The 24,248-nt window shown below is 36.8% G+C and overlaps 1 protein-coding gene across 1 annotated transcript; it reads left to right on the top strand.

Moving 5' to 3' along the window:
• The first annotated feature begins 451 nt into the window (after nucleotides 1–451).
• stag3 (STAG3 cohesin complex component) lies at nucleotides 452–23,542 on the top strand. Its single transcript, XM_086158154.1, has 31 exons — nucleotides 452–474; nucleotides 956–1,052; nucleotides 1,310–1,531; nucleotides 2,547–2,643; nucleotides 2,984–3,060; nucleotides 3,481–3,685; nucleotides 4,119–4,270; nucleotides 5,809–6,006; nucleotides 7,050–7,148; nucleotides 8,558–8,637; nucleotides 9,181–9,288; nucleotides 9,614–9,707; nucleotides 10,325–10,427; nucleotides 10,611–10,714; nucleotides 10,869–10,961; nucleotides 11,987–12,079; nucleotides 12,630–12,830; nucleotides 13,764–13,831; nucleotides 13,925–14,012; nucleotides 16,686–16,766; nucleotides 17,449–17,541; nucleotides 17,916–18,084; nucleotides 18,340–18,473; nucleotides 18,892–18,993; nucleotides 19,264–19,397; nucleotides 19,538–19,657; nucleotides 20,409–20,584; nucleotides 21,169–21,256; nucleotides 21,600–21,701; nucleotides 21,807–21,894; nucleotides 23,492–23,542. The coding sequence occupies exons 1-31, from the start codon at nucleotides 452–454 to the stop codon at nucleotides 23,540–23,542; spliced, it is 3,540 nt and encodes a 1,179-aa protein (XP_086014280.1).
• Nucleotides 23,543–24,248: the final 706 nt, after the last annotated feature.

Raw genomic sequence — 24,248 nt, 5'->3', positions numbered from 1 at the left:
TTTTGTCATAAAAAAAAGAACACGTTGAACGTAAGTGACACGACCAGGTGGTAATATTACTTTAGCTTCATAAATATTACACATGATATTCGTTTTTGTTGCGGAATAAATTGCCTAAAATGGAAGCTCAAGTTCTTGCCGTAACCATAGCTCCCATCGCTCAATTATCTTAGCGAACAATCATATTGAAACCCCAAAATATCTGAACGCTTATTTACAAGGTATATTCAATAATTGTTACATCCTTTAGTTAATTCAGAATCTAATTAAAATGTTTTATTGTTTTTGGCTCACATTGGCACAATTCATGTTGAAGTCAAGACATTAGCTTGTTTAGCTATTTTTTGGCGTTCGCTAATTTTTAGTCAGTCCATTCTTTTCATCTTAATTTTAGCGATCTCAAATGAAATATATTTAAATATTTCTCCTAGACGCCGTTCCCTCGTCGAGGATGTCAAGTCCCGACTGGTTAAGGTAAGTTAAACTTGCTCAGATATAAACTGACAATGTAAAGCTACATTGTCATTAATAAAATTGAATGCACTTTTTTTGTAGCAATCGGATTCACATTTAAGCACAACTTATTTGTGTGCGCATTTATGATAACTGTGTTAATCTGTTAATTTTTCAAGATATATCATTAAATTATGTTTAACATATTTAAAACAACTTAAATCAACCATAATCACTGCCATACTTAACTTAAATTTTTTGATCTGCTGTTGTATTTGCACATGTACCTTATTTAAAACAAAACTCTTAATTTGTTAAATGTAACAGAAATAAGTCTCAGTTCGGCAAGGGACAGCAGTAAAGATTTTTATTTTGGGAACTGATAAAGTGATTTCTTTTTTAGATCCAAATTGTGGAAACGCAAATGACCCTGTTATATGTGAGGAACTGTTTTTAATATATATTTGTCTAACGTCAGTGTTCTTGTACTCTTTTACCTTAGCCCTGATGATTGGGATGACACCACAGGTTCAGGTAGTGACTATGAATTCACACCGGAAGCACCCAAGCGGAAAAAAACAGCACTGCCCAGGCAGCAGGTATATACCTTTACAGTCTTCTTTAAAATAAAGTTAGTCTAGCTTAATTTCTTTAATCCAGAGAGAAATCAGTCTGTGCATCCTACCATATATTTGTACTTTGGATGCGATGTCCCAAATATTATATATTTGACAGAATTTTTAATTGCAGCAGTGGTGAAGTAGTGTAGTTCACAGCTACCAGTTAGTCATTCGTCTACACCAATTCATTGTTACTCTCCTGCTGAGCTGCCCTTCTGTCTCTCTTTCATCCAAAGCCACCCAAGAGACCCAGGCGTAAAGCTGCATTAAAGGTGACACCAAGCTCCATTAGTAGCCCAGACCCTTCTCCACTCGACCCTTTGGTGCAGAAGCGGTCTTCCCGAGGGACCTCCAGGCAGACCTCTCAAAGGCCTGAGACTGTAGGGACGAGGGAATACCAGGAAATGAGTGCAGAGGATCTGTATAGAGCTGTACATTCTGGAAAGACTGCCATGTCGGTGAGCAAATGCCCAGCTGTAGACTTTGAGGGGAGGGAGGCAGAAACAAGCCTCTCATTGACAGTGAGTTAGATTACCATGTTGTCAGTTGTTGATTGATGTGACCCTACAGAATCACCTCTGATACCAAACAGGAAGGAGTGCTTTCATTTGGCCAGCTAGTCAAAGACACACTGAATGTATCTATCTTAACCATTGGTTCTGTTTGTCATGCCCTGTTTCATGACATAAGCAAATAATTTTGAAGTTTTGTGCAGTAAAGTGAATCTGTTACAATAGCACAGTTGCATTGCGTGTGCTAATTTAAGCAGAGCAGTAAAGTGATTTATCTTACTTCAATTTGAGGAATCTATTAGATATATAAAAAAATTCTCTTATTGTTGATACACTTTTCTCATATTTATTCATAATGTAATACTTTTTCATTAGAGCAGCATATGTTCAGACATTAAGTCTTTTGTATGATCAAATTGGCTATTTGACAGCACGCATTTTTAAATTTGTTTAGACAAACTTCAAACGTTTTTCCTCCCCTCAAGCTAATCAAACCACTATTCCCCAAGTAAACACAAAAAAAAAAATCAACACCCTCCTTTTTTAGGTATAAATTCTCCTGCATTTTGCTGAAATTTACAGGTTATTTTTCAACCCCTCTCTCTGTTTCAACTTATTCATGAGTAAAGGAGAAACAAGTGAGGCAAACACAGCATTCTTTAGTTATCAAATCACTAACAAAAGTCAGTAATAAGGAGAGTCCCTCACTAAATGCCAATATGCTGTTTAGAGGAGAAAAAATACAGCAACTGCAAAGTGGAGAACTCATTGTAAGCTTCAATTACAGAAGTGCACATTAATGAGACAAATAACAAGAAACAAATTCATTAAAGAAACATATCCCACTTTCCAGTCAAAGTACGGAAGTACTCAAAGGGAAATGTTCATGTTTGCTAAAGGATATTGTTCTGATCTATGTACTTAATGAGCAATCCCACTGCACACTGTCTCCAAACTTTAGACTGTGGTGGATGACTGGCTTGACAGCTACAAACATTGCCGTGAGGAGGGGCTTCTTGTGCTCATCAACTTCATTGTTCAGACATGCGGATGCAAAGGTCAGTTGTCAGTGAAGAACCAAGAGAAGTAGAAGAGGGGATACTTGTCAGAGTTTAATAGTTTATCTTTCCATTTCCATCAGAAATGCTTTAATTTTTCAACTATAAGGAATTTGCTGTGGTTAACAGACAGCATGTAACAGTCATGTTGTCAGAGGCACAGGCCATATTCAGTAGTCAACTATTGATCTCAATATGCTAAAGAAAGTATTGAGAGGTAGTGTTAATCCTCTGTTGACTGACATCAAATTGTTGGAGTAGTTTACATTTTTTCGTGACTCACAAGTCAAAATCTTATATCTAACTGATCAATTGTCGGTATTGTCTTACGTTTGTCAAGGAGTGGTCCACAGAGAGATGCTAAGCAGCATGGAGAATGCTGAGATAATCAGTATACTAACCAAAGAATTCAATGAGGTGAGAGAAGGAAGAAATATCTTACATGCTGAAATAATCAAAATGTTGTCTTTTAGTGTTGAGAGGTTTTATGAAAATACAAATATATAGTGAGGCATTTGTCCCATCTACACATCCAAACAGAGATGTACTGCAGATCTGTATAATGCAGGGGTTTCTATTCATCAGTGATCCCCCAACCCCACACGAGAAGAGTTTTTTGGCCACTTAAATACATACATTCATACATACATATATACATACATTATCCTTGGTCAATGGCCCTAAGATAGTAGATGAATCTAAGGGATTGGCAAGTTGTGTTGAAATGAAAAGGATTTCAGAAAAATAGTCATAGTAACAAGCTGATCGTAATAAGAGAATTGATATAATTAACTGGTTGTGAGACAAAAGGCCTTTGTTTTTCATTTCTTCATTCAGGATTCAGTGAATTACCCCCTGTGCAGCCGAGGCAACCAACTGAAGCGTTTCAAATCTGGCCTGTGTGAATTTGCACAGTGTCTTGTGCACTCCTGTCAGAATAGTATTATTTATGATGAGTTTCTCTTCCCATCTCTGCTATCTCTAATCACTGGACTCTCTGACTCCCAAGTCAGAGCTTTCAGACACACCAGCACCTTGCTAGGTAAGAGTATTGGTAATTCTCACCAATGAAAATTAGAGAATTTTCACTATCACAATTTTCAATTCTGAAATTCAATTTTTTGCAATTCCTGAAAATGTTTTAAATTTTTTTTTTTTTTTTTACGTAAATATCTAATTATTAATGTACAAATACAAGAAGAGCTTATCTGTAAAATCCTAAAGCGTGTTAATATAAAACCGTCACTATTTTAACTATAATTTGAGATGGATTTAAGGACTCTTGAAAGAATATGCATTCAATTAATGCTATTATTAATACTATAATTAATACGCATACTATTATCTAAACATTAACTGTGTGGCCTCGTCTAAAGAGGACAGGATGGTGATTGACTCCTATTTGGGTAGAGTCTCAGTGGTAAAAGGTATAAGAGGTTCAAAAGCTTGTCACTCTACATGTTTTCTCTTATTAGCCATGAAGCTGATGACTGGTTTGGTAGAAGTTGCTGTGTCAGTGTCTGTTCAGCTGCAGACCACCCAACGACAATATGACCTGGAAAACAGTAAGAGGCTACATGACAGAGTCCCTGAAAAACTGCAGGAACTTGGGGCCACCATCAGTGAGGTGACATACAGAAACACATGCCCGCACATATACTACCATAATAACACTAAAATGTAATTAAAGGGGCGTCATGGCAGTGCAACGGTTAACCATTCTGCCTCACTGCACAAAGGACCCTGGTTTGATTCTGACAGGGAACCTCCCTGCTTGGTGTTTGCATGTTTTTCCCGTGTCTGCATGGTTTTCCTCCAGCTTCTCTGGTCGCCTCCCACAGTTCAAAAACAAGCAGAAGATTCAGCCTAACAAAGGGCTGAACACATGGACTTGAGAAATCATAAATCATGTTCACCCGATCATTCTTGCTATCACTGAAGTGTTTTTTTTTTTTTTTTTGGCCTGACCTGAGGTCATGCTATAGACCGATAATGATTGTATTCCAGATAGTGATACTTTACTTGACGGTGATACATAGAAGTACTGTTAGTACTTAAGTCTTCATTTCTTTTTATTTTCATTTCAGCCAATCCTTTCAGGGGTCGCCACAATGAATCAACCCTCTCCATCTAACCCTATTCCAAGTTTCCTCTTCTCTCAAATCATCTAATTTCAAATCCTCTGTCACTACATTAATAAGTCTTCTCTTTAGTCTACCTCTAGGTATCCTGGCTGGCTGTTCAACTTCAGCATCCTTTTACTAATATGTTCACTATCCCTCCTCCTACATGACCAAACCATCTCTGTCTTTCTTCTCTGATCTTATCTCCAAAACATCTAACACGTGCTGTTAAGTATCAATTGAAAACAAAACTCTTCACAGCATATTTCAATCATCAGAGGTATAATAATGCTAAATAAGCAAAATCTCCTTTTTGATATGCTATTAAGTATAGGTAAGGCCATGACTTAATCGCAATATTACAGGAAGTCTGTATCGCCTTTCAGTGTCTTTTTTTATTTTTTTTATTATTATGCGTGTTGAAGCTCAGACAAAGGAAGTTTATGTTTTTGTGGTTTGTTCACTGGGAAGACAAATTAAATGGCCTAGAGGGGAATAAAGAAGATAGCTAAGGAACTCCCAAAAAGGAAACAGTCAGCCAGGGGCGTAAGAAATTATTCCTAGAGGGAATATAGAAGAAAATAATTAGACATCCACTGATCTGGCTAATGGAACAAGACATTAAAAGGCAGCCTGCTGATCAATCAGTTATCATGTCATCATCTCGGAAAATTCAGTAGGCCCTTAACCTGGCCTGCGCCCACAAAACACGATCTACCTTGTAATAGATTTATGTTCCTGATATTTGCTCAGGATGATCCGACTTTAACAAACAAGTATCTGCCTCTATATTTCCCAGCTTCATGTTCACTATTAATTTTCAGAGGAAACCACAGCCTTGTGAGTTCTCGACGACTGAGAGAAAAAACAATACTTTCTTAATTGTTAATAACCACTTAAATCATGCCACAAATCTGTGACTGCAGTTGTGTTGTATTACCAAGAGCAATCTGTTAGAGATCCTGGGTATAAAAACGTGCGTTTTTACCACCAAGACAATGTTTTGTTAAGTTTGTGTTCATGTCTATTGTTTCACTTGCAGTTGAAAGAGAACACAGAGGAGTTGTCTTCAATGATGCTTGCCACGTTTCGAGGAGTGTTTGTGCATCGTTTCCGTGACCGTGTTCCTGATATCAGAGCAGCATGCATTGAGGAGTTGGGTGTCTGGCTGAAAATGGATCCTGAAGATTTCCTCAATGATGGATATCTTAAATACCTCGGCTGGACCTTGCATGACAAGGTGGAGCAAAACTCAGAGGGCTCATGAAATGCATCACAATATATCATTAGTCTTTTATCAGTTCTTCCAAATGCAGATGGCAGACCCAATGCTATAGAAGTTGTGTATGTCTTCCTGCAGGCTTCTAAACTAACAGTTGAATTTGAAGTGTCAATGCCTGCTGCCTAAAGGGGACCACACACTCACGAATTTAGCTGCCTACATTATCAGTGTTTCTTGCACCTTATTTGCATAGAAAAAGAAACTCATTTTAGCTCAGGGGCCACATGGTAGAAAATCCAGTCTCAAGTGGGTGGAATGGGTGAAATCATGGGATATTAATGATATTAATATTTTGCAAAAAATTGCAGCTCATTATTACGCTTTGCTAAACTATCTTGTAGGTTGGTTTAGACCTGTTCATGGCCTTGACGCAGCTCATGGGTGTACATTTGACACCTCTGGTTTAGAGAGACTGTGTATAGGATAACTTACTTAATAAAGCTGGCATGTGATTGAGAAGGCCCAGAATAAATTAACTTACCTAATACAACCGGACAGCCATGAATGTATCAAAATGTCCCATCCAAGTAAAGTTATGTGTGGGCATGTTTTATGGCTGGTGACAATATGTTTAATTAATCTTTTTTGTTTACATCAGCGGCAGATGAACTAATGAGGTGATTTGGAAATCTGATAATAAGCTTGCATAGAATACATTTGGCAATTTTTAATTTCTTATAAAATAAAATCACAGGACTATAAGAAATCAAATGGTTGTACAGAAAGGTCATGAACAGATCACTTGTTTAGCATTGCTGCAGGGTTGAGCAGGTAACAGGGACAGATATATCCAATACAATACAGGAGATGTATCAGAAATACACAAATAATTATCAGTTTTTGGCCAAATTTGAAGGTAATTTTTTTAGAACTTGCATACATTTGTATAATTTCTACAAAGAAACATTAATGATCACATTTCTATCCCTCTGAATGGACAGACTAGGATTTAGAGACTTGTGAATCCTCGCATACATATCTTCTGAAATATGTTCTCTCAGCAAAGTCCAGTGCGTCTGCAGTGTGTTCGAGCCCTGCAGGGTCTGTACCAGGAGAAAGAATTCATTGGCCGCCTCGAGCTTTTCACCAGCAGATTTAAAGTGAGGCATCCCTCTGGAATGGACTCAAACCACATGTCTCTTTGGCTTTCTTTTTTTCCTTTTCTGGCTGGCTCTGCATTTTTAATCTTTTGTTTGTTTGTTTTTCTTTCTCCTATTTTGTGCTGCCTATGTCTCTCTCCCTGTCTATATTTTCTGCCCTCTCTGATAATTCTGCGCCTTTTTTTTCCGTTATTGTTCTTATTGTCTCTATTTGAGTGGCTGTGTGTCTGGGTGACTTAATTGTTGCCAGTTACTGCTGGTTAATACATGGACCTCCCATGTCACATGTGGTGCCACTGATAATTTGCCTTTGTTGTTGCTGAGCTCATAGTCATTGCATGCCTGTCTATGTATTTGTTTTGTCTGGATGAAATTTTCCGCAAGTATCACCCCAATTCCTAAAATGTTGTGACATAACATAAAATGAAAATTAAAAACAGAATGCAATGATTTGCAAATCTCATACACCCATTGTTTATTTTCCTGGAACATAAACAACATATGTTAAAACTAAGAACGTTTACCAGTCCTTGAGAAATATAAGCCCATTTTGTTATTTGACGGCAGCAATACATTCTCAAAAAGTTTTGAACAGGGACACCTGTGCATTAAAAAAGCCATAATTCTCTACTGGACATCACTGTCTATGAACACAGTTTGCTGTGCAGTCCACAAATGTAAGTGAAAGCTATATCATGCAAAGAAGCTATATGTAAACAAAATCCAGAAATGCTGTCGTCTTTTTTGGGCCAAAGATCAGTCTGAGGCGAAATTTGAAATTATTTTTGGAAGCCATTGATGCCATTTCTTGTTGACTAAAAAGGAGAGGAACCACCAAGCTTGTTATCAGGCAGGACAGTTTGAAAGCCTCCATCTCTAATGATCTGAGGTTGCATTTGTGCCTATGGTGTTGGCACCTTGCATATCTAGAAAGGCACCATTAACACTGAAAGGTATATAGTGGTATTGAATTGGCCTGCCTGCAGACCAGACCTTTCACTAATAGAAAACATTTGGCATATCATAAAACAAGCAAATACCTGCAACAATGTCCCCAGGACTATTAAATTACTACAATCCTGCATCAGACAAAAATGGGACAAACATGTAACTAGTCTCCTGAATTTTCAGACATACAGTATATAGATAGTGTTATTGGAAGAAGAGATGCTATGCAATGATAAACATCAACCTGTTCCAACTGAGATGTGTTGCCATCAAATTCAGCATGGCGTAAGGTTTTCGATGAAATGGTAAAATGACATCATTTCAATATCTTACTCGTTTTAGCTTCTTTCTGGAATAAAAGCTGCTTTCATATGATTTACAAATCATTGCATTATACTTTTACTTCTGTTTAAACTCTTCCGGTTTTATTTGACCACTAAAAATGCTGTGATTGTGCTCAGGAGAGGATGCTCGGCATGGTGCTGGACAAGGAACCAGGCATAGCAGTGGAAGTGGTCAAGCTGTTGTTGCTGATTCAACAGTGAGGGCTTTCACCGTTTAATGTTTTGACTTTGTTACTTTCTGAATTACGCTGTGCAGTAATTGTATATTTGACCATGAAAAAATTGATGCACTGGGGCTTCCACCAAGTAGTTTAATGAACACAAGTTAGTAATTAGTAGTCCTGGTTTCAGTGGTTGGTTGGTTGCATGTTGTATGGGGGGGGGGTCTCCTTTCATGTTACCATAGCCAAGGTGAAGGTATGCAGTCAAAAATGCTGTCTGATTTCCATATTTTGATAGGACATGTCCTTGTAGTTCATTCACTAGCTTCAAGTCAAACTTTTAAAAGATTATATTGGTTTCCTCACATTGAGAAGCTTTTTTTTTTCTTCATTATCACTGACAAATCAGAGTGTTAGTTTTGAGCTCCTACTTTGAGGAAAACACCCAAAGGACTGAAGGATCCTTTGGATGAAGGAAGTATAAAGGATAAGGAAGGGTGAAAGTGTCCAACTGCTCTGCAGAAGTGCATTTTATTGTTATGTCAGCCTGTAATGATAGGTATGTGTACACACGTGCAGAAACTCGGAAGAAGGTCTTGAAGAGGAAGAATGTGGCCACATCTATCCTCTCGTTTACGCTCTCCACCGCAGCCTGGCATGTGCAGCTGGAGCATTCCTCTACAACAGGTACCCTTTCAGTCCTCTGCACAATAACAGATATGGGTTTTTACCTGAAATACCCCCACAATACTATATTTTTTTTAATCATTTTCCCAAAGCACACTTTATATTCATTTTTAATTTTCATAATTGTAGATTTCTTCACCTACAAGAGTATTCTAATCCTTGCTCATGAAAAAAGATACATTTTCATCAATTACTTAAATAATGAAGCATTTTGTTGCAGCTTTCATTTATTAATAATTATTAATCCATTCTTATGCATCTAATGTTTTTTTTCAAATTAGTAATCGTCTAAATTTGGTTGCAAATGCGTGTATATATTTGTCAGACTGAAATCTGTAATGGCCAGTGACAACCAAGAGAATATGACCGTAAATCAAGCCTTTCTTCAAATCCTCATCTCCTTCTACATCCAAAATGAGGTAAACTTTCTCTCTCCTTTTTCTCACAAGCTCTATCCTACCTTTGATAGAATAGAATTTAACAGTATACTCAAAATACTTTTTTTCTTTCATTCTGTCTTTATTTTTATAATTTGCTTAATTGGTTTTTGGAATGTCTAGTATCAAGATTTCAAGTAGTTTGATTCCATTTTGAGCAATGACATATTCCCCATTTAATTTTTAAAAATAAAATGGTCACTGCTGATGATAAAATAGTGTTGCTCAGTGCATGTTGGAACCTGACTCACCAATTAGTTTATAAAATTCCATATTTTACTGTTTAATCATCAAATAAATAGGTTCCTCAGTATAAAATCTTGCCAGTAACTATTATTTAACCTGTTTTAATGATGTTTGCAGCATATTATAGTGATTTTCAGCTACTACACACTTCAGTGCACTGTAAGAACGATAAATATTGTGTAATAAAAGAAACAAATTCTTGCCGAGAGTCAAGATTCAAAGCATTTATTGTCACATGTACAGTATGGAAACATATTTTACCCATACAAAAAAAAATCTTACTTTGGAGCAGTTACACAATTTATTTACTGATAGCAGTAGAGGTGAAGCAATTAACTAATTTCTTGTGACAGTTCCATGAACATGGGGCCTACCTGGTGGATAGTTTGTGGGATGTGGCAGGGTCTGAGCTAAAAGACTGGGAAACAATGACCTCACTATTGCTAGATGAAACTGGTAAGAAACTCAAATTACTGACTTCATATGAAAAAGCTGTTGAACCAGAACTCAATGCCGATCGAGTTTTATGATGTCATCATAATATAAATTAGGTTGTGCTTTCCTTGAATTAGCTCAGTGTGTTGCTAATTTTTTAGCATGTACACATTATTGCACCTGTCTCTGCTTCGGTGTTGAAAGGTTTGATGTATGAGGAGGAGGGTGCTCTCATAGATCTGATGATTTGTGCAATTACACAAGCAGCACTGGCAATTCCCCCTGTTAGAAGAACTCAGGGAAAGAAGGTACTGACACTCAAACAGCATGTGCGCACTCCCATGAAGATAGATTAATACTGTAGTTGGGCTTGTGTGTGAGTAAAGTGTGCTCTTCACTTTATTTTTTTCCCTATGACTTCATTCGTTCATAACTTTTATTCTGGCTGTTTATGTTAAAAAGAGCTTGAGTATGAAGAATAAGAGGGTTCAAGAACAAGACAGAAGAAGAATCAGTGCCCATTTTATCCCCCTGCTCCCACAACTACTTGCCAAGGTATATAACCGTCTTTGTCTTCAAAGTAATTTTCAAGACCGATACTACATGTGGTCGTTTTCACACTTTTGTAAAGGCCTTTAAAATTGACCTAGTTATTTAAGACGTCATGGTTTGAAAGCCACACCTCAGAAGCAACAGTGGCATTACCATGGATTTTCTACATATTAAAGACAATGAGTAGTTCTTGTGCCCTTACTTTTATAAGCATTGATGTATTTTATTATACTTGTGAGTCCTGCATGGTCTTTACAATGGAGGTCTTGCTATATCGATAAAGATATAGAATATAACAATAGAAGACTGTTGAAATAAACATAAAATATCTGGAACTTTTTAATTTATTGTGTTTCAAATTTGATTTTTGTTTTCCTTGATTTGTGTTTCTATGATCCAGAAGTTAAAATAGTACTAAAATTCTGGAGGGAAGGAAAGTTTCCTGCTTAACATCTCTTCAAGAAACACTTTACATCTCCATTGATTTCAGATTTTTCTGCTGTGCACTGCATAAATGGAAGTAGTGATGCACCTCTCTTTCATTGTAATCTACCATTGTCACAAATTTTGCATTCCCAATCTTTTTCACTCTTTCTGTTTTGACAATTGTGTATCTTAGTAGAAACCAAAAGGTAAGACAGGGTCGGGTACAGCTTAGATTTTGGATACTTGTCTCGCTGTTGATACACTACAAGAAAAATAAAAAGACAAATACTAATTTTATATATACTGTATCTGCATGACTGTTGTGTCCATGATATGTCTACCTTGATAGGGGATATGTGTGAGAAACCTTATTTTCGGATAATGCGACTCCTAGGGTTTTCTATGAATTTTGAACAATATAACACAGTGTAAGAAGTGTCCAGTAGAGAAAGCTATAAACGTTTACCAGAAATTTGAAAAAAAACAAAACAAAAAAAAAATAGAGGCATAAATCCCTTCACGTTTTTCCTTTTGTTAACTGTTATATTCACATTGAAATGTAAAACACTGACTTGGTTCCTGTTGTCATCACATTTCCATAGTACTCAGCAGATGCAAAGTATGTGAACCTCCTGCTCAAAGTACCACTACACCTTGATCTGAAAATGTACCAAAGTGGTCAATCACTCGAGAAGGTAGGATTGAAGAAAATGTTGATCCAATAGAAATTTATTTCACTTTAATCCTGATCAAATGATCTTTCAAATAATAATCAAATTACAGCTGGTGTAGTTTGAGCCATTGAACCAAAGTAAATTAAATGATAAATAGGTTATAGAAAAATAAATACATTTCACAAGGATTAGGATTTAACAGCTTTATTTGTTCACCAGTAGTTGGATTAAACCAGACCATTAAAACAATTTAAAATAACACTCAGACAAAAGGATGTTGTGTTTCTGTCTTTTAAATATGCCCTGATGTATTTGGGTTTTTAGATCGTTTGGAAATTATTTCAATCGGCAGGAAACCAAGTTTGGCTTTTCAGAAAAAACTCCAAAAGTCCTTGTCATGGGGACGTTAGTTATTGTTTCATCTGTAAACTTGACAGAGGGGTCAAAAAAGGTCATCATTTAGCTTGTGTATGTAAAAAAAGCAACTATTGATTGATGGGATTGCTCCTGAAATATACCAATCAATAGAGTTCATGCAAATAGTAATCTGTATCTTTCCTATCACTTTCAGCATTTGGACCTGCTGCTCTCTGAGATATGTGCCATTGTTCAAAAGCACACTGAGACAACTGTGTTAGAGTCTTGTGCCCATCTTATCAGCACGCTTAGCTCTGAGAGCTATGCCTTTTCTACCCGCGCACACCTGGCCTTCAGCCAGCTTTTGGACAGCCTGACAGAGTGTTTTAGCACCTACTTGACTGACCTGCTGCAGGTGGGTGTGTGTCCAGGAAGCTGAACTTGAATAGGAGACCCCATTAAATACCTTCACACATATTCTTGGTGTGTTGGTAGATATTTGAGTTGGAATTAATGTGTGTGTCCTGAATTAGTCATGAAAAATTCATTTTTAACACATTTCTGAGTTAAGCATTTTGAAGTATCAAATTATTATCAAGGTATCATAAAATGCTTTTGAACATAATGCATCATCAATTTCATTTTATAGAATTAAGTAAAAAGAAACAAGACTTTTCTCCAGAACAGTGGAACATTACCCGATTGTGGATGGTGTCTTGCTCAAGTCCATTTGGTGCCTCATGATGGGATGTTCTGATTTTTTTTCTTATTAAATAGTCATATTTGTTCCAACTTGCATATATGAATAGATATGACTATATTATTTGACAAGTCATTACACCACATTGCATCTACTCACTGAATATTTCATTTCTTGTTTGCTTTTCTCTTTTCACTGAATGGCTGGTTCCTCACTTTATGGACTGTTTTTCTAAACTTGTTTTAAAAGCAATCCAGAGATTATGCTTCTTTTAATTGGAATTTATAAAATATGTCTTTTGTAAAGACATACTTTGTTACTTTCTTGGAATGCCATCTTATCCTTACAAATCTAAATTTTCTACTGAATTGATAAAATCTTTACTTTTTGAATTCATAAAATTATCGGTAGGAGCCAAACCATTGTTAATCCTCATAATGAAATAAGCAGATGGCACTTGGCTAAGAATTGTGAGTTGATGCAGCCATGCCTATGGTACATCATGGAAAGAAAACAATGAAATTTTTCAAAATATGCTGTTTTTTTCCAGTGTTTTCTTTGAATTTGAATACTGTATGTTTTAATAAGTTTAGTTACTTAAATGGTGTAAACCAAAGTGCATCCCTCTCTGCATGCTTGTTTATTCAGGGTACCGCAGATGACAATGACACATATAGTGCTGCAACTGCCCTGAAAAGGATTGCTGCCTTAAGCAGGTGCTTGGGTTCTTTTAATACATGCAATGACAAGGAGGCACTGAAGATTCTCATAACTGATCTTTGTCTGTGTGTTTGTTCATATTTTCCCAGTGCCAAAGACCCAACAGGTTTGAAGCTGTTCAACTCATATATTGACCTTCTAAAGGACCGATTGGAATCCAGAGATCTTGACAATGAGGTCTACATTTATATCATGCCATTTTGATATTTTGACCAAAATACCTCAAGGTGGATGACACCCTGAGTGATCCATGTAGAATTTCTATCTAAATATGAAGTAGGGACTGTCTCTAAAGAATCTGAAAAATGGATTGTTTTAATTTTTCAAATAATAATAATTGATCCTTTATTAATCCCTGCTGGAAAATTTGTTCTATGCAATTAACCCATCATGGATGAACCATTGGCAGTTGGCAGCTGTCCACCAGCAGCAGGAGAGCAGTTAGGGGTTCAGTGTCTTGCTCAACAACACTTCGACGCACATATACCCATATGTATGTCTTAATGTGGGCATGATGTACTTGGTCTTAACATTAGTTCTGCCCCCAACACATAAAAAGTTAAAGGACTGGAAAGTAGCAGAAATCTTACAAGTAGATTGAGAATGCTTATCAAAATCTTCTTGTGGCATCTTGACTTGATTTTTGAAGAATTTGACAAGAATTCATTATGACCTGAATGACTCAGAACCTCCACATAGATGGAGAATGATGGATGTCAGATGACCAGTATGCAGATGGACTAAAACCAATGTGCTATGATGTTATTTCTCCCTGGAAAATGCAGAGCACTTCAATAAACATGCTTATAAGATAAACTTTATTGATCACCATACGGGAAATTCCTTCACAGCAGTGTAACAGATATTTGAAAAAAAATAAGAAATATGAATATAAATATGAGTATAAATATTAATAGAAAGGCAGAAGACGCGATATAGCAAAAAAAAATGAAAAATACACAGCAGATAAGTAGATAACAGACAACAATAACAACAACAAACAACAACATCAGGGATGACAATGGGCAACATCAAGGAACAGTGAGGGTGAAAAATGTTCAACTAGAACTGTACAGTCTGATGGCCTTGGGCACAAAGGAGCATCCGAAATATTTGGTTCTGCAACTGGGTGGGATGAACTGTTGGCTGAAGGAGCTGCACATCAGCCACAGCTCATCATGCAGGTGGTGGGAATGATTATCCAGGATAGCTCCCAATTTGTCTGTCACCTTCCCCACTACCACCGATTGAAGATGGTCCAGGTTCAGTCCTACTATGCTATCCTTAGCAAACAATATTGTTTTGAGACAATGCCATAGTTGCTCAGTAATAGTCAGAGCAACTGTGTCAACTAAACATTGAGATTTTAAAGTTTAATGGGTACAGGAAATTAGCACTAATTATTTAAAGTGGATATTATGTCCAGTCAAGCATGTTCACCACAGACATAGAAAATCCATCAGTTTCTCATATGAGGCTTTACATTTAATTTAACTGTCAAGTGAAATAGTTTGTAGCTGGCAGGTGTCTTCTCAGTATTCATTAAGAATTAACTTATCAGGGTCACTAATACTAAATAGGCAACTAAAAGTTTCCAGTTAAAAAACACAAAAGTATACAAAAAGACTTTCATGGATTTTTATGATCACTCATTTTTCTAATCTGAACTCCAATCATACCAATAGTCAGTAAAATTGACTATAGAAACCTTAAGATAAACACAATTTCATGTGCACATTGTGGCATGCTTACTTGACATGCCAGTAACCCAGCAGACATGGTTCACAATGCCACTGGGATTATTGTCCCAGTGTCATTAGTCTGGTCCAAACTGAAACATTCTGGACTTGCGCCTTGTTTCTTGCTGCATGTGATACTCCTGAAGAAACTCCAAATACCCTTAAACCATTTGGATAATCAAGCTTGTCTGACATGCGGGACAAAAGTCTATCTGTACTGGGTTCTTAATGAGCCTAGAACCTCAGTCCTGGGGTTTTCCACAATACTGAACGCTTCAGAGATTGAACACATTTCTCATTATGATCCCAGTATTCAGCCTGATTTCAATTATTTAATTCAAATGGAGTAAAACTCTGTTTGAGATAAGAAACTGTATTGATCCCCATAGGGAAAATTCCTTTGTCACAGCAGCGTAGCAGTTATGACAAAAATTTTAGAAGAAATAGATGTGAATATAAATATAGAGACATTAGAAGACAGAATATAGCAAAACATCCACAAATAAATAGACAGCAGGGAGAAAAAACAACAGCAGCAACATCAGGGATAATAATGGACAACGTAATGGAACAGTAAGGGTGAAAAATACACAACCAGAACTAAATGACAATATAAATATAGTGACAATAGCAATGACAGTTCATGAAATTCTAAATTAATATTAATCAATATTATGTGATAATTATTATTTTCTGTGATCTTTGAGACTTCGGATTGATTCTTTGAATGGACAGTACTGTATTTCATGTCTAAAAATCCCTGATGTCTACATCATGGTTTCAGGAGTTCATCTTATTTATTTTAGAAACTCTGAAAACATTTTATCTCAATAACATTTAGAAGCCATTTGCAAAATGATTGAAGAACGCATGATATGATCCATCGTCATCGAGACTTCACGGACACATCTGCTTGTTCTTGATTTGTTGCCACTTATTACCAAGGGATAGAAATTTGAGATGTTGTTGATTAGTTGATAAATTAGATCATTTCATTAAATAAGTATTAGAATTTATTTTCTAAAAAAAAAAAGAAATATTGACATGTAAAACTTTCTGTCTACAAGATGAGTCTCAGCTTGATTGGTTTCTTTGATTTGAATCATTTCAGCTCATGCTCTCAGCTCTGAAGTGTGCAGCATTCCATTTGATGTGGGCCAAAGTGAACATGGTCAAGTCTGTGCCAGAAGAGGTGCTCCATGAACATCAGAGCAGTTTTTTTTTTTCATTTTCAATGTTTGTCATTTTAGTTGTTCGAAACAAGGTTCACAGACTGTGTCCCACCAATGCAAAATACTGCAATGTGCCAGGATTGTTATTATCATTTGATGATATTCTTTCATTATCATCTCAGGTATACCATGGTCATGTGTGTTTTATAAAACTTGGCTCATTTGAGCCGTTCATCACTTTGCCAGCTATGCAGACAGCAGACTATTAAATAGATGTTAATTAGGGTTATAATGATTTGGTTCAATTGACAACTCAAGGCTTGTGATAGTTTAATTTTCTTTGTTGTTATACATTAAATGAAATTCTCAAGCAAAATGATTTCAAAAATTAAAAATGAACACGTCGCAAAATGAACAGAGTAGAAAGAAAATTGTCTGTCATACAGTTGGGAATGTTGCTCAAAAAGATTGTCAAAGAAAATTATCGAACCTGAGATCGAACCTTCCTGGTAATGTATGCACATAAATTGTTAAGTCCTTTTGGTAGTTAGGGAACCACGTCATTGGGTTTGCGCTAGTTGTTCTCATAAACCTGATGATAAATTAAGGTTGATTAGTGAATGAAAAGACCTGCCCTATCTCAATCAATTTTTGACACATTAATCACTTTCTGCTTTATCTTTCAACTGCCCACTATAACAGGTTGAGCTGAAGCATTTAAAGAAGGGTGTGCGTTCATTCTGCAGAATCTGCCAGGCCTGTCTTTCTCTGAACTCAAGGAAGATCAGAGATCAGGTGATCAGCCGAACCCTGGTTTAATTCCGACATGGGGACCTTTCTGTGTAGAGTTTGCATGTTCTCCCCATGTCTGCTTAGGTTTCCTCCCACAGTCCATGCAGCAGGTTAATTGGAAGAAAATTAGGAAAAATTGCCCCAAATGAGTGAGTGAATGATTGTCTGTCTGTAAATGTGGCTCTGTGATTTAATGCTGACAACTCCAGGGTGTACCCTGACTCTTGCCCAATGACAACTGGGATAGGCTCCAGTATCTCCTGCAATCCTGAGTACAAGACAAGCGGCAAATAATGGATTGATGGATGAATAAATTATCAATCTCAAGTGTCAGGTTTTAATTGTGATCCTAAGACAAGTTTTACATCCATCCACAGGCATTTGAGCTGCTGTGTGACTTGCTGCTGTTCTACAGCGTGAACTCTGTCAGTTCAGAACCCTCTCTCCAAATGTTGGTCTACTTTCCTTCTGATTCCCTGCACTCAGAGATGGCAGCGTTCGTCCTCGACTACATCTTTACTGACAGTGAAGATGTTGAGCTCAACGGTATTTCAGCACTATTTGAATTCATTGCCCAAGGGTGCTGTAGTCAGAGGGATAACACAGATTGACTTTATCCACCCCATACAAGATCCTTAAATTATGCTCAGTGATGATGTGTTGGGAAGTATGAAGTTTTAGTAAGAAAAAGCTTTGAAAATCTGCCTCTTCAGCAAAGTCCCCATTTATTTCTTCCAATTCAACCAGAATCTACATCTTTCATTATGGTATTTATAGCTATTTGTTTCTCCTATGTCCTAGGTGAGACTGAGGAGGAAGTGAAGATAATTCTTTACCAAAGGAAGCGCAACCAGCTTGCTGGTTACTGTAAGCTGGTCATCTATGGGGTGCTGGAACTCACCGCCATCACAGATGTCTTCAAGCACTATCACAAAGTATAGTCTGTTTTCTAATTGGTACATTTTTCCATTTTCTAACTGTCAAAATACACAGATCTCTTTTTTTTCTGTCCACTTGCAGCAATGGGATTTGTGCACACAGTACATCATAAATTACATTCATATTCACTCTGAGCCAGTTTAAACAGAACTGCTTTTTAGCTGCAAAGATACTGAAAAATGTTTTTTTATGATAATCAAGAGGATGAATCGGAGAGATGGGGAATGTGAGAGAATCTTTTCGCAGAACCGATAAGGTGATAAGAATTAGTCAGAGGGAAGTGTTCAAAAAAAAAAAAAAAAAAGCAGTATGGTGAATTACAGGGTGGAATTGTTCTAAAGCGTAAGTCCTTGTCAGGGATGCAAAGATGATCAGACCATAGGTTTTATCCGTCTTGTATATTTTTTTCTCCAGTATTTTAAAGACTTTGGTGATATAATTAAAGAGACCATAAACAAGACTAAACTCATCAGTCCTGTCCAGAGTGCCAAGATCATCTGCCTGACTCTACAGCAGGTGTGTAAGACTGACAAATCATGGGCCGCATGTTACAATTGTGCATTTTCTACATTACATAAAAAGATTTTCAGTGAAAGACAACAGCTACCAAAAACTTTATCAAAATTACCGTTGACTACCACTATCTCAATAACTGGACATATTACGATGACTTAAATATGTAATTCTTAGTTAATGACTTTGATTGGTACAAGGTCACTCTAACAATATCCAAGTTTTTAAATATAACACGATGTGCATTAAAATGAATCATGCTTGTGTATTCAGCTTTTCTCAGAGATGATGACAGAGGACCTCAGCAGGCAAGATCTTTGTGAAATTAGAGATTTGGCCAAGAAACTTGCCACAAGCTTTGGTACTGATCTCCATCGTGTCCGTAAACCCCTGATGTCCTTGCACATGTCAGTGCCTTACACGTACAGATCATTATGCAGTATTTAATAAACTTTGAAACCATATTTCATAACATAACAGCTGAATTATTATTGACATGTGTTGCAGTTGTTCACACTGTAATCACGAGTTTTGTTTGTCCTCTTAGAGACGGAATACGTTTTGCCTTCCGGGACTCCCAAGGAGGAGAGCAGCCATCAAACGTGTCCTTTTTGGAGGTGCTCAGCGAGTTCAGTTTCAAGCTGTTGCAGCAGGACTGTACTCAGCTGTGAGCAGCACTCTCACATAACTCTGTATAACCTAGTCAGTAAGATTACCAAATAAAGACATAAACCAAAGTTATATTTTGTCAGATAATTATAAAAATGGCCAAAGACAAAAGTCATTGTCTTGAATTTTTAAAAATAAAAGTACATATCATAGCTCACATTCTGATTATCATATCTATATTTGAATACATTCTAGAATTAAAAGTGTATTCAAGTGTCACCAGCAGCAAGCAAATACAGTGTCAACTTTATGTGACATGGAGTGAACTTTAAAGGTCTCTCCATTACATATAATGGAGTCTGTAGGATGATTAAGCATTATTCCTCTCTGTTGATAGGTGTTTGGAATTCTAAAAAATGCTTGTTTCCTCTTTGAATGAAATCTCTGCTTAAGGAACAAATGCCAACATTCTGACAATATTTGTGAGGAGTTTAAATTGTTTTGAATTAAACAGATTTTACTCCTATCCACTGAGTGTGACAGTAGCTGAACTTATAACTTGACCCTCTGTCACAAAGTGCACCATGTTTCATTGATGATGAAATGGATCGTTGTTTTATGTCTGCTATCCAGTAATATCCAGTCAGATATCCAGTAATCATTGGATTAATACTAAGCCTATGATCCACAAAATTACTTGGAAATTGTCCACATACTTCTGTTTTAATGACCATTAAAATAGCAATTTAAACACAAAACAAAGGTTCTGTTTTCTTGTATCTAATCCTCCCTCTTTCATTCCCTTTCAGGGTTAATTTTCTGAAATCAGAATGTGCAACTGCTGCCCTCTCCTGGCCCCCAGTCAAACTGTATCAGAAGTCTCTGGAGGGCCAACGCACTTTCAGGACTAAGACAAAGGAGAAGGGAATTGAACATATGAAACTGGATACCCCTGTAGCAAAACGCAAATGTACCACTGTCCTTGGTATGTCCTTGGCCATAGCTGTATTTTTAATGAATGCACTTCTTCTCTTGGCTTTTCCCTTCGAGGGTCGCCACAGCGAATCAACCTTTTCCGTCTAACCCTATTCTCTGTATCCTCCTCTCTCACACCAACTACCTTCATGTCCTATCTCACTATGTCCAGAAATCTTCTCTTTGGTCTTAATGAATGCCATAAGTTCAGGAATTGGTGTTGCTCCTGTCATGTGTAACCAAAAAAATTGTAATTTTAACTCTAACCAGTATTTTTTTAAACTGAGATTTGTCGATGTTTTGCCCAACCAGCATGCTAAATTCAATGATGTACAGTTGAAATGATAAAGCAGAGAAATTGCCACATCTTTTTATGTTTCTTTTAGTGAGTACATTGACTGTTACTTAAGAAAAGAGACAGATTGACAACAGATTGATTAGAAACCAGTTTTAAATACCAACACAAAGCGCTGAATTGAGTATTTGAGATAAGTCATTTATACATTTCTCCTGTTAAGGTTACGTTTATAATGTTTGCTATACAATGTGGATAAAGAAATAATATTCTGTAATCTCTGTCCTTTATTTTCTCAGAGTCCAGCACCGTCAGAGGAGCTAGGTTAGACAGCAGTTCTGAAGTCAGCATCCACAACCCTGTCCTCACCTCCACTGTTCAGAGATGGTTAAGTACACCATCAGCACCAGGACAAAGTAAAACAAAAGAGGATTTTGTTGGCTCCACTGAACTTGAGTCTACAGATGAATTTTCTTCAAGGCAATATGGTTTTTTTTTTTTCCTCTCTGTCTCACTCACCAGCTTAAAATGCAGTATCTCATGTGGGTTAATTGATGTGGTTAATTCAAGCACCTTTGGAAAGTTTAAACTTTGACAATACTTTGTGTCTGGCAATGAATGTTACAGTTTTGTTGATTTAAGATACTCGATTTTCAAATCCACTGATGGGTTTTCGACTTCAGAGGGATAGCCTTTTGTAGCTGCTAATTTAACAACATATCCTTTTTAGGTCACAGATGCGAAGGGTGAAGCCCACCAAACAACGCCAGACTCCCTCCATTAAAGGCAGCTCTGCATTAGAGCAGCATGAACTGGATTCCCATTTTACTTTGTAATTCATGTGGACAATCTGTTCCAAAAGACATTTTCAACATTTTTTCCTACATTTTGAGTGAAAGGTAGTAAGACCTTTGACTAATCAATTACTTTGTTTCAGACTTTCACTGATAGAGGATGACATTGCAGAAGAAGAGGATGCAGAGATTGAGGGTTATGAAAGTGACCCTGATGCTTCTTATGCATTGGTAAAACAAATATTCCTGAATTTGGCTTTTTTTTTTTTCAGAGCCCATTACACCTATTTACATTTACTATAGGTCTGGTGTCTATGCGAAAAGAATTAGAAACCCCAAGCTTTGATGTCAGTATATCACAAAATCTGGGAAACTCAATAGTTGTAGCATAATAAATCCATGTCCCGAGCTATGTGAATAAAAATTCAGTTCCACTTTCCAATTTTATTTAAATTGCAGCTACATTTACAAGTAAACTTTCAACAAGTGTTTAGATACAAAGAATCTAAATGATTCAATAGAATCACAGGTATGAAAAAAAAATCTTTTTCTTTTGGCTGATCCCTTCAGGGGTTACCACAGTGAATCAACCTACCCTCTGTATCCTCTTCTCTCACACCTACTAATATCATTTCCCATTTCACCTCATCGATAAAATCTTCTTTTTAGTCTTCCTTTAGGCCCCCTTCTGGCAGTACCAACCTCAGCATCCTTCTACCAATATATTCACTATCCCGTCTCTGTGCATGACCAAACCATCTCCGTCTTACCTCTCTGACCTTCTCTCCAAAACATCTAACATGTACTATCCCACTGATGTTCTCATTTCTTCACGCCTTTTCCACACTTGCTGTTGCCCTGGACTGTGTTGACCCTTGGTACTTAAAACCATCCACCTTTTTCTCCACTTCCTGTTGCCTGACGGTTCCACTTGGGTCTCTCATTCACCCACATACAATTTGTCTTGTTGAGGCTGATCTTGATTCCTCTATTCCTCTCCTCTCAATGGCATATCTGCCCTTTTCTAACTACAGATCACCAAGTCATCTGCAAACCAAAGCAAATGCAACTCCTTCTGGCCTTTGCTGTACTTCTCTACCAGCATTCTTAAAGCAAATACTCCCATCACTTAATAGACATGAAGTTGCCCACTATTGCTGACGAACTCTTTCCATCTTCCCATCACTCTTTTAGCACTTATCAATACATGTCTCGCTCTATCCATAATCACCTAAATCTGCTTAACATCCTTTCAATCTATTGTTCCAACCTGTATCCCACATTGCAGTCCAACCTAGCATACTAGTCATCATATGTGTGTTGTTTGACCTTTGCCACCTCCACCTTCACCTTAGGCTGCATCTTCCTGTATTTATGTCTGCCCTCTTCAGTCCTCACAGTGTCCCACTTCTTCTTGCTCATCTCTTTCCCTGTATATATGCCTGCACTTCCTCATTCCACCCAGTCTCCTTATCAACTTTCCCTTCAGAGAAAAAAAAAAGTACTTTCCTACGCACCCATCTCCCTGATCATATTAGCTGCAGTTGTCCAGTCATCTGGAAGATTTCCATGACCACCGACCACCCACACAATGCAATTAATCTAGCAATGTAGATTTTATTAAATTAATTACTTTGGACCCTTTATTCAATGCCCAAGTTATTTCTTCACTGCTCATTTATATATTTAATACAAGGATAAGACACTGAGCCACAATTCAAACAAGAGCACAAGACTGGAAGAAAATGTTATTGTTTTTAATGCAACAGAATTGTCTGAATTAAGTGACTGATTTTATAGCTCTTTTTCTTTGTTTTTTAATCCACAGCCTTCCACCCGTTACAGTTCCGCCGGTGTCCTTGATGAACTATTTGATTAAGAGCAGCAGCACAGTATCGTGGGAATGAGTTTTTGTTTATTTGTACATTTCAGAACTTTGTGTTAGATGGTTTTAGAACATAAGTTTAATAAACAGCAGCATCATCAGTTATGTTTACCTTTTGTTGACTTCACCCAAAGTGTAAGATCCATTCCCGTTAAGTATTTTGCTAGGTACTAACTGGAGTAATCACTTTTTGATCTCCAGTTTTTAAACTTGCTGCTCATTCATTATTTGTTTGAAACAGACAAAAATGTCAAATGTAGAGCCTGAGTCTTCTGTTCTTTCTACAGGTTTAATGTTGTGAAAAGGATCTTGTTTTTGAGAAGCACTCGTTGATTTACATTTTTAATAGATGTTTATGTGTTGATTTGGGTTTAACTAACACCAGTTGTCTTGATTTTCTGAAATTTCCCAATTCTTTTAAATGAATTGTTACAGATGAAATGTTTTCTGAATAATACAGAAAGGTCACCATAGTTATGGTGATTTGAAAATCTGAAAAATCCTTTCCGTTCAGTCAATATTCAATGTTGACATACCATAAATTTCAACATTTGTCTGTCCAGTAAAATAATTGTTATCCTTTATTTCTGTATCTTTAACACCAACAAAAACCTGGTCGGCGCTACATTCATGGCATCATTTAATCGAAAATGTATCTGTACATGAAGACGAAAGATAAATAAAGGGCACTCAATACACA

Source organism: Fistularia commersonii, chromosome 13 (genome assembly GCF_037954325.1).
Source record: "Fistularia commersonii isolate RoL2024-O1a breed Wild chromosome 13, RoL_Fcom_v1.0, whole genome shotgun sequence".
Taxonomy (NCBI): Eukaryota; Metazoa; Chordata; class Actinopteri; order Syngnathiformes; family Fistulariidae; genus Fistularia; species Fistularia commersonii.
This window is presented reverse-complemented; position numbering and strand designations above follow the sequence as displayed.